Source organism: Terrapene carolina, unplaced genomic scaffold (genome assembly GCF_002925995.2).
Source record: "Terrapene carolina triunguis isolate 2854851 unplaced genomic scaffold, T_m_triunguis-2.0 Scaffold31, whole genome shotgun sequence".
Classification (NCBI taxonomy): Eukaryota; Metazoa; Chordata; order Testudines; family Emydidae; genus Terrapene; species Terrapene triunguis.
Window position 1 is genome coordinate 8,857,350 of NW_020664382.1, and position 9,885 is coordinate 8,867,234.

The 9,885-nt window shown below is 45.9% G+C and overlaps 1 protein-coding gene across 2 annotated transcripts; it reads left to right on the forward strand.

Moving 5' to 3' along the window:
- The first annotated feature begins 824 nt into the window (after positions 1–824).
- On the forward strand, positions 825–9,281 carry LOC112116859 (protein Mis18-alpha). 2 transcript variants are annotated; one of them, XM_024214591.2, is made up of 6 exons: positions 825–1,085; positions 1,194–1,260; positions 1,900–2,022; positions 7,736–7,829; positions 8,564–8,653; positions 9,150–9,281. In XM_024214591.2, the coding sequence occupies exons 1-5, from the start codon at positions 860–862 to the stop codon at positions 8,639–8,641; spliced, it is 588 nt and encodes a 195-aa protein (XP_024070359.1). In that variant the 5' UTR covers positions 825–859; the 3' UTR covers positions 8,642–8,653; positions 9,150–9,281. The 2 variants fall into 2 exon arrangements, with proteins under 2 accessions (XP_024070359.1, XP_024070358.1); XM_024214590.2 differs by having other exon boundaries at positions 8,564–9,281.
- The last annotated feature ends 604 nt before the right edge of the window (positions 9,282–9,885 follow it).

A 9,885-nucleotide genomic window follows, 5' to 3' on the forward strand; every position in this document is an offset into this window, starting at 1 on the left:
TGAAGCGGGCAGAACTCACCTAGTTCAGGTGGGGCATAGTTTCCTTAGGCTGGCTGAGGAAGAAGGAGGCCCGGGCTCCATCCCAGTAGCAACTCTTCAGACCACAGGCCTGCAGAAATCAGCCCAGAGGGAGGCAGGCCGGCTACCACGCCCACAGAATTTTCCACTTGCTGCACTAGGGGTTTCAGTTGCCAAGCAACACAGAGCAGATGGCAGACATGAGGGTGGGAAAGGTAGGGCCTGCCCCGGCCAAACCCCAGCGCTGTGCCCACATGGGGTGGGACTTGTGAGAGCCACGGCCAGCACCCTGAGCAGGCTGGAAGCACGTTTGAGAGGCGATCAGCAGCTGGGAGCAGCAACCTTGGCAGGACAGTCCTTGCTAGGCACCCCCTGCAGCCTCCCCGTGCCTCTCACTGCACTGCCTACTGTATTCCCCACTCCATGCATCTGATGAAGTGGGTTTTAGCCCACGAAAGCTTATGCCCAAATACATGTTTTAGTCTATAAGGTGCCACAAGGACTCCCCCTTGTTTTCATTGCAGAGACTGGCAGCTACCAGCCTGGCCCCAGCCGCCCCGGGCCACAGGGGGGCGCGATGTTACTCTGGGTACCTCAGCTGCAGAGTAGACACGCGACAAGGCAGCCCCGCCCCCACACCACGCACTACAGCCGGGAACGGGCGGGACTCTTCTCCGTCCCCGCCCTTCTGAGACAGGAAAAGGGGGCGGGGCTTTCCCGCGGGGCTCCTCTTTGTCCCCTCCCTTCGGGGGAGGGCGGGGCTCTGCCCGTTAGGGCCCCGCGCGTGCGTGTCGCTTCCGGTTCCGGCGCTGGTCGCGGGCGGGCGGTTTGAAGGCAGGGGATGGCGGGCGCGCAGTACGTGCCGCCGGGCGCGGGGCTGGACGCGTCGCTGTCGCTGCTGGAGGCGGAGAGCAGCCACGGGGCGGCGGCGGCGGCGGCGGCGGGGGGCCCGGAGGAGCAGGAGGAGCTGCCCATGGTGTTCCTGTGCGCCGGCTGCAAGCGGCCTGTGGGGGACACGCTGGGCTGGGTGGCCAACGACGAGGAGACCGGCTGCGTCCTGCTGCGCAGTGAGTGCCCCGGAGCGTGCCCGGCTCCAACCCTCCCCCGCCGCTGGCCGAGCCCCGCCCCCCGCCGGTGACCGTTAGTGACGGTTGGTCCCCGTCTGTCTGTTGCAGGCGCCTCCCCCAACGTCTCGGTGGAGAAGGAGCAGAAACTCTCCAGCCGGCCCGGCGAGTGCGGATGGTGAGTGACCGCGGGCCGCCCCGGGCCCAGGGGAGTCCGGCAGCCCCCGCACGGCCCCGCCTCAGCCACTGTCTGATCCCTCGGGCCGGGTCAGCCTGAACCCCCCTCGCCTCCCCGGGTCCGCTGCGGGCTGGCTTTGGCACCGCTGGTGAAGGTGCCGCGTCGGTGCTGCTATTGGCCTTGCTGCTGAAGAGACTCTCCCAGTCCGACTTCAAAATGTCCGCTGCCCAAATCTCAACCGGGGAACAAAACTGGAAGAAATTTTGTTCAGTTAGTTTATAATCAAAAAGGCCCCACAAATCTCAGTTGACCAATAGGCAAACTCTCCTATAAAGCCCCACATAGGGCAAGTGCAAAGGATCTTGCCTAATATGACAAAATGTTGCTTGGGCGGGAGACAGGGAGTTAGGAATAACCTAAACCAAAATACCAGTTTGGAAGTCAGTTTTGTCTGGGATAGTCTAATGTACGCTGCTATATAGATGAGGAATGTTCCCTGGTAAGATCCTGGATAGGGTTCAAAGGTTGTATATTTGGAATACAAATGAAACAAACATGAATCTATTCTAAGACTAGGAGTGAATAAATTAGAATCAATTTAAATGTTTTCTAAAGAAGTGGTTACATATTTGCTTACAGCATGATTGAAACTTTATTCTGCTCTGGCTGTTCAATGACCCTTGGGAACATCTACAGATGCACCCCAAAACATCTTGACTATAAGCGAGACTTATTTTGCTTCAGTGTTGACTCTATTGAAAGGTAAGGATGAGACATAATGGTCCAAGTTGTCAGAAATATGCTAATTGGTTTTTGCCTTTTAGATTGAGTGCCAAGTAGTTTGGGATCATTGCTAACACTTTTAGTGATCAGATAATTGTGCAAAACTTGTGTTAGGGAGAGGATGGGGGTGGGTATTTGGAGAAGGTTATGGATTACCTCTCTAAATTCCTTTTGTTCAAGAGCAGTGTTCTCTGTTAATGTCTCCTATACCACAGCACTTAAGTTGTGAAAACATTCCATGTACAGTATAATATTGCCTAAGACCTGATATTTACATAGCCTGGGTGTTCTTTTATATAATACAACTTACAAGTGTATAAAATTACACTAGGTACCCAACATAGCGAGAAGGTGCCTCTACTTCCAGTCTCATTCCAAAGACAACTGCACATAGATACCACAGTGACTGGCCACTAAGTGCAAATGGACTCAGATCTATCTTAAGTAAAATTTGTTCCATCTAACCTCAAGGACAATGTGGTGGTGAAATGTGGGTATGCTGATGCATTGGCCTTGTGCTTAAAGCCGGAAGTTCAGGTGCCGACATAGCTACAATATTTGAAATGCGTTTTTCATTATGCTAAATAGATGATTTAAAACATTCTTCGGTATCTAAATCCTGGACTAAGTTGTTGTTTAACAGTGTGAACTGATTTAAATCTCTCTCAATCTTGTTTTGCATTTGTATTTTTAATTCTTTTCCTAAGGCAAGGTTTATTCTCATTGGTTGCTAACCATTAAAACATGCTGATTTGCAGCTAATTTTTGTGCTTTTTGCTAACCAGGAGCATATGCTATCTATATGTTTAACCAGTTATATAGCTTAATATAAGTTTATTGAGATTGTGCATCTTAACTGAATTTGAATTTCCACAGAAATAGTGCTTAAATCACAAGTAAAAAATTAACAAAGTAGCTTTTTGAATTCTTTTAGTTAAATAAAGCTACCTTAAATATGCTGGATACAGAAGACATTTTTATTAAGAGTTTTGCATTTACAATCACCTAATAAACAAAGGAAGTATTAGCTTTAGTTAGTGAATTGAACTGATTGGTTCTGGTCACCATGTTCTTCATGAGTTTAGAACTAATAGTTCTTCGAGTGCTTGCATATGTCCATTCCCACATAGGTGTGTGTGTTCCCCAAGCACTGTTGCTGGAAATTTTCCCCCTAGCGGTATCCATTGAGTTGGCTCTAGCGCCCTCTGGTGCTGCGCGCACATGATGATTTAAAGGGCCCTGCCGACCCCATTTCCCTTCAGTTTCTTCTTACTGCCTGTAATGGTTGGCTGGAATCCTTCATTGCTCTTAGGCAATTTTCTCCTACTGGTTTTTCATGCTTGTTTTGGTGTAAATAGTTGTTAAAGTTAGTAGTTTTTAGTACTTTTAGATAGCTCGGACGCCTCCACACTTGACTTGCAGGATTGTCCGCCTTGCTAGTGTTGGGGCATCCCAGGTTTCAAGCCCTGTGCTGCCTGCTGTAAGTTATGCCCTTGAGCGACCCCCACTTGAGCAGTCTCAAGTGCCTGCAGGAAGCTCATAGGAAAGACTGCTGCCAAATCTGCAGAGACTTCAGGCCGCAGACCAAAAAGGAGTGAGTGGCCCAACTGAAGGTCCTCCTCATGGATGCAGCCTTAAAGCCTGGCTTTGGAGCTGTGCTTGGACTCGGCATCAAGCACCTCAGCTTCAGTGTGGAGCATTTCTCCATCGACTTGGGACTCTTGGCACCGATTGCCCTCCTCCATGCCTAAGAAGAAGCACCGCAAGCACCAAGAGAAAAACAGGTCTCTGGTGCCAAAATCTAAGGGAGACAGGGAGAGAGCAAGACCCAGGCCGGACTGCTCGTCTCCCTTGGCACCACAGTATCAGGTGTCGGCAAGTCCGATGCCACAGCAAGCTTCTCTGACACCTACAAAGGAGCAATGTCAGAGTAGACAACGCACTAGCCAGTTTGCGGTGCCGTCAACTCCTGAGGCGTTCACAGCAGCCAGGGACCTTCTCACCCTACCAGTACTGGGATCCCCAGAGGATCAAAACTCTGCACCACCAGTGCCACAGAGAGGCAGGGAGCCACCCCCTGAGCCTCATCTGGGGCTGTGACCACTGTCTAGGGGGAAGCCCCTGTTATCAGCCCCAAGATTGTCTCCTAGACTGTCTCTGGCTCCAAGCAGCATGACACTGCTCTGGTCTCCGCACCACAGATCGGAGTCTTTGTCAGACTTGAAGGTCAGGCCCTATTCCCATCCTTGACATAGTTGATGTTGGGGCTCTCTGGGCTGTTCATACTATAACACGTCCCCATCTTCTGCAGTACTGTGTCTTGGGAGGAAGCCCACAGGGCCTTGGCAGAAACCGAGGAACCTACAGAGGCTCCGCAGTCTGTCCTAATGTCCTCTCCAGACAAGGCATTAGTGACACCAGGGGCCTCCCATCTGCAAGACAACAACAAATCCTCCTACACCTTGTGAAAGCGGGTAGCCTCCAACTTGAGGAGATTGCACATAGACTCCTGGACATTTTATCACCTGTGGGACCCTCTAGAGTGGCCCTACCTCTGCATGATGCCACTATGAAACCGATCAAGGCACTGTGGCAAACCCCTGCCTCTCTCCCTCTGACAGCAAAGCGCGCAGAGCACAAGTATTTTACACCGGACAAGAGGTCTGATTTCCCTTTTTTTCCCTCTCACCCTCCACTGGGATTCCTGGTTGTTGCAGCTGCCAATGAGAAGGACCACCAGGGAAAGACTGCTCCTATGCCTAAGGCAAAGGAACCAAAGAAACTGGGCCTGTTCGAATGGAAGGCATATTCCACAGGGGGTCTTCAACTTTGCATAGCGAACCAGCAAGCCTTGCTGGGTCGTTATGATTTTAATATGTTGGAGTCCATGATTCATTCAAGGACCTTCTCCCACAGGACTCCATGTAGGAGTTTTCCTCCCTTGTTAAGGAAGGGAAAACTGTGGCTCGTGCCTTCCTGCATGCTGCTGATTCTGCAGCCAGATCAATGGCTACTGTGGTGACAATGCAAGGAGTTCGTGGTTGAAGTCCTCACGGCTACCTAAAAAAGTGCAAGAAATGATTCAAGGCCTCTCGTTTGAGGGAACATCACTCTTTTTGGAGCAAATGGATCACCGGCTGCATGGCCTCAAGGACTCAAAAGCAACCTTGAAATCCCTGGGACTTTGTGCCAGCAGGGTCAAGAAAGCAGTACAGGCCACAACAGACAGCCTGCTACTTCTGTCAGCCTCCTCGGCAGGACCAACATAGGAGGAAATATAGGGTGTTTAGACACAGACCTCCTCCCCTGACCTTGTCAGCAAGCCTCACTCAACCCGGACCCACGCACTTGGTATCTGTTTTGACGAGATGCTCCAGGTTGGCACTATCCCCCCTGCATCAGATCCAGCTACCCCCCTTATTTTCCAATCACCTTTCCTACTTCTTGGATGCCTGCACTCAGCTCACGTTGGACCGCTAGGTCCTTAACACAATAGAACTGGGTTACACCATCCAATTTCTTTCTTCCCCTTCCCTCTGTCCCCCTTCAGGGACCCTTCTTGTGAGCATCTGTTGCAACAGGAAGTCCAATCCCGCCTTTGCATGGGAGCCCTAGAAGAGGTTCTGGCTAACATGAGAGGGAAGGGGTCTTACTCCCTTTACTTCCTAATCCCAAAGCCATGGGTGGGCTCAGACACATTTTAGACCGGTACCTCAAGAACATAAAGTTCTGCATGGTCTCCTTGGCCTCAATCATCCCCTTGCTGGATCCAGGAGACTGGTATACCATCCTCGATCTAAAGGAAACTAATTTCCACATTTCAATCTTCCACTGCCACGGATGCTTCCAAAGGTTTATAGTGAATCAAGCCTGTTACCAGTTCTCGGTGCTGCTGTTTCGCCTGTTGGCTGTCCCGTGAGTCTTCACCAAATGTATGGCAGTGGTAGCAGCTTTTCTCAGGAAAAAAAGGGAGTCCATGTCTTTCTGTATCTATACGACTGGTTAATCAAGGGCTGCTCCAGAGATCCCATCCTGCCTGGGACTTGAGCCTCGTCCTATCAAAGCTCACTGAGCCCCTGTTTGAACCATTAGTGTCATGCTCATTGTTGTACCGTTCTTGGAAAGTGACCTTCCTGGTGGCGATCACTTTGGCCAGAAGAGTCGCCGAGATCCAGGCCCTCATATTGGAGTCCCCATACACAGTCTTTGTTAAGGACAAGGTACAGCTGTGGCCACACCAGTTGTTCTTTCCTAAAGTTGCTTGACTACAGTGGAACTGAGACAAACCTTTTACCAGTATTCTACCCTAAACTGCATGCAAATAGAGAAGAACAGCATTTCTACTTACTGGATGTCCGGAGGGTCTTGGCTTTCTATGTGTAAAGGACCAAGCCGTTCTGCAGGTCTTCTCAACTATTCATAATGATAGCAGCAAGAATGAAAGCTCTCCCCATCCCTGCACAGAGACTCTCTTCGTGGATCACCTTGTGTATCCAGGAGTTTTACAAGCTCACAGACATCCCACCCCTGGCTATCCTTACAGCTCACTCTACAAGATCCCAAGCTGCCTCCGTGGCTTTCCTAGTGCAAGTTCTGATTCAGGTCATCTGCAGGGCAGTGACCTGGTCGTCCAGTCACGCAGTAATGACGCACTGTGCCATTATTCAACAGGCTAGAGAGGATGCTGGCTTTGGCCAGGCAGTTTTGCAGTCAGCCTGTCCTTAAACTCCAAATCCACCTTCTATACAACTGCTTGAGTCACCTATGGACATGTGCAAGCACGCAAAGAAGAAAAAACTGTTGCTTTCCGTAACTTGTTTTTCAAGATGTTGCACATGTCCATTCCAAGACCCACCCTCTGTCCCCTCTTTGGAGGCGGTCGCCAAGAAGAAACTGAAAGGGAACGGGGTAGGCAGTGCCCTTTATACCAGTGCTGTATGCACGCAGCACCAAAGGGCATTAGAGCTGACCTGATGGATACCACCAGGGGAGAAATTTCCAGCAACTGTGCTCAGGGCACGCACGCACCTACATGAGAATGGACATGTACAGCATATCTCGAAGAACAACAGTTACAGAAAGGTTTAGTAACCATTTTATCTCATTCTCTCATACCTAGTTTTTATTCATAGATTGGAAGAGGAAAACAGTGTCCTTGTTTTTTCAACTCCCAACTAGTTACTTAACTTTGAATGAGTCAGTCATTGAACTGAATTAGATTGATAAACTGAAATGAAGAAAATGTTCTCTGCACCTGCAGAAGAGGCTCCTGCTGTTAAAGGTGGTTTAGCACTTCAGCAGGCTGTTCCAATATACTTATCCAGTGACTTCCACTAGTTCAATGGTTTGACATTCTTTAAAACTTCACAGCAACCATGTACTGCTTACTATTACTTTGATTTAGATTAATAGATAATAGTAAGTTGAGGCCTTAACATAAGTTGTCATAATTAAAATTTTTAAATATGTTTTTTAAGTTAAAATAAACCAGTATGACTTAATTCTGGTTTTATTTAAAAAAAAATCAATATTTTGCTCACATTGATTAATAGCATAAGCTTTTTTGATCACTGCAGTACTTCATTCTGTCACTGTCCTAGAGAGCTACTTTTATTGCTAAATGGTTCTTTAAGTTGGTTTCCTTGTTTTGCATTACCTGACAATCATGTGAACTGTAACTCTACCATATTAGTTACATCCTAGGATCCTCAGAAAAACAAGCTGTATCTGATGATGAACCTTTAACTCTTGAAAGTCGAGCTGGCTTAGAAGAGGCAATAGAAAGGGTAAGATTTTGTTTTAAGTAATTCAGAGTTAACTACAATTTAGGAAGATTTACAGCCAAATCAAGAATAATCCCACTTAATCACCTATGAGTTCAGCCAAACTCATCTTAATTTTTATGCATATTGTCATGTTTCATTTTTATATAGTTAACTATAGCCTATTGTGTGTATGTAGTTCAGAATTTCTCTCTAGATGCAATTGTAACAAACAAAAAACTTGTCACTGATGCATTTTTGAATTTTTGACCAGCTTGGTTTGAAGCCATAAAGTAAAATAATTTCTCATATTTAAGCAAACTTGAAATATATTTCCAGTGTTCTACAACAGAGATACAAACTATTTTTAACTATGGAAATGCCTTCTTTTGAGCCTGTGGTCTGGGCTCCTATCATTCCATAATCTTGCAGCCAGGACAATACTTAAGAGAACACATGAACGAAACCTCTGAGAGAAGCTAAACTTGTATTACAAAAGATGAACACAGTGAAACTTTCAGCCAAGTGTCAGATAACTCTAGGATAGTTTCGGTGGCTACATCGCTACAGTAGGTTGTCAGAATTAACCGAAGCTCCAAACATTATGTATATTCTTACTTTTAGTGAGGATGGTGAGTAAAGATTGAAAACAGAAATCTCTTGTGATCAATACTAGTTATGTAGCTATCATTGTGGTGATTTGTTTTCTCTTGTAAATTCATATTTCTGGGAAACTATTTTTCCAATTTATTTAACAGGCAGAAACCATACTGAAAGCACTGGAGGCAAGACTGTCTGTAGTTGAATCAAGTTTTGCATCACGTCATAACAGCTGAAAGAAACTTCACGTATGTAGCTTATTACTGGGAACACTTCATGGAAAGCTTGCTTTCATAATCTCCAGAATCTGTTGGAGTGCTGCAAAAGCCTTCCAGTGAATAGCACAAAAACTTCATCAGTCTTTCTAATGGAATAAAACACTGACTTGTGGGATGATGTATGTAAAATTAAAATATTCCCTTCTGCTGACATCCATGCTACCTTTATATTTGGTATATATATTTTTTTCTGTCTCCCTGCCCATGCTCTGGGTAACTTCTCCTTAAAAGGGTAGTTAAATAGATTCTCCTGAAGCTGACTAGTGCTGTTTGGATTTCAGCAGGCATGACTAGTATCATGGTATAACTTGGGTAGCCCTTTTTGCCAGTATCTGAGAGAGTCATCCAAAATTATCTGCTGAACTGACATCTATTCAATTTCCTAAAACTAAAGTAACAAGCTAACCCTGAACTTTCTTGGAGAAATGATGATTGAATTGTTCATCATTTTGTTTTATTTTTACAGCCTTCCCTTGACCTGTGCTGCTAGGCATTGAGCAGTAGGATTTAAATGTAGCAGGTTCTGCATTCTAGCCTTGGGCTGGCCAGAATTTATTAACTTTCTTTACTGGAGACTTTAAAAAAAAAACTTTGCATAGAACATCTTGGAAAAAATGCAGTTATTGTGGAGCTTAAAAAAATATTGTGAATAGCCCTTCAACCTTGTTTGAGATGAAGAACAAGTTTAAAATATAAGCTAAACACAATACATTTAGTTAAGTGCTCTAGTCTGAGTGTTAACTGGTTCTGATATCAATTTTGTAATTGTTTGATTTTTATTTAAAGGGTTGTTCTAATATATTGCAAAACTTAGAATTAGTTTATAAATTTGTTTATGAAACCAAGATACTTGGGCAATCAATGTAAAATGTTTAAAGTCTTGTAAATACATTTCTAATAAAACTAAAAAAGAAACTACATCAATGATTTGCTGGCTTTCTTACTTCAGGACTTGGTGCACTTTCTGTCCCTTGAAACTTTGTGCAAATTGTCAAACTTTACAACACTTTTTTGTTCCAAGTAAAACCTAGGCTGTGGTAGTTAACACAGATTTGTCAGCAGGCAGCAGCACGTTCTATTCATAACCAATCAGTGAAAGCAAATCATGCTCCATATCTCCATTTGTCTGTTTCTCTTTCAAATAAACAATGAATACCAAATTATTTGTAAAAGGCTCTCTCATAGATTGAGTATATAGATTA

Coding starts and splice junctions, on each gene's coding strand:
- LOC112116859 (XM_024214590.2), top strand. CDS start 860: ATGGCGGGCGCGCAGTACGTGCCGCCGGGCGCGGGGCTGGACGCGTCG. Junction 1,086..1,193: donor CGGCTGCGTCCTGCTGCGCA/GTGAGTGCCCCG, acceptor TGTCTGTTGCAG/GCGCCTCCCCCAACGTCTCG. Junction 7,830..8,563: donor TAGAAGAGGCAATAGAAAGG/GTAAGATTTTGT, acceptor TTTATTTAACAG/GCAGAAACCATACTGAAAGC.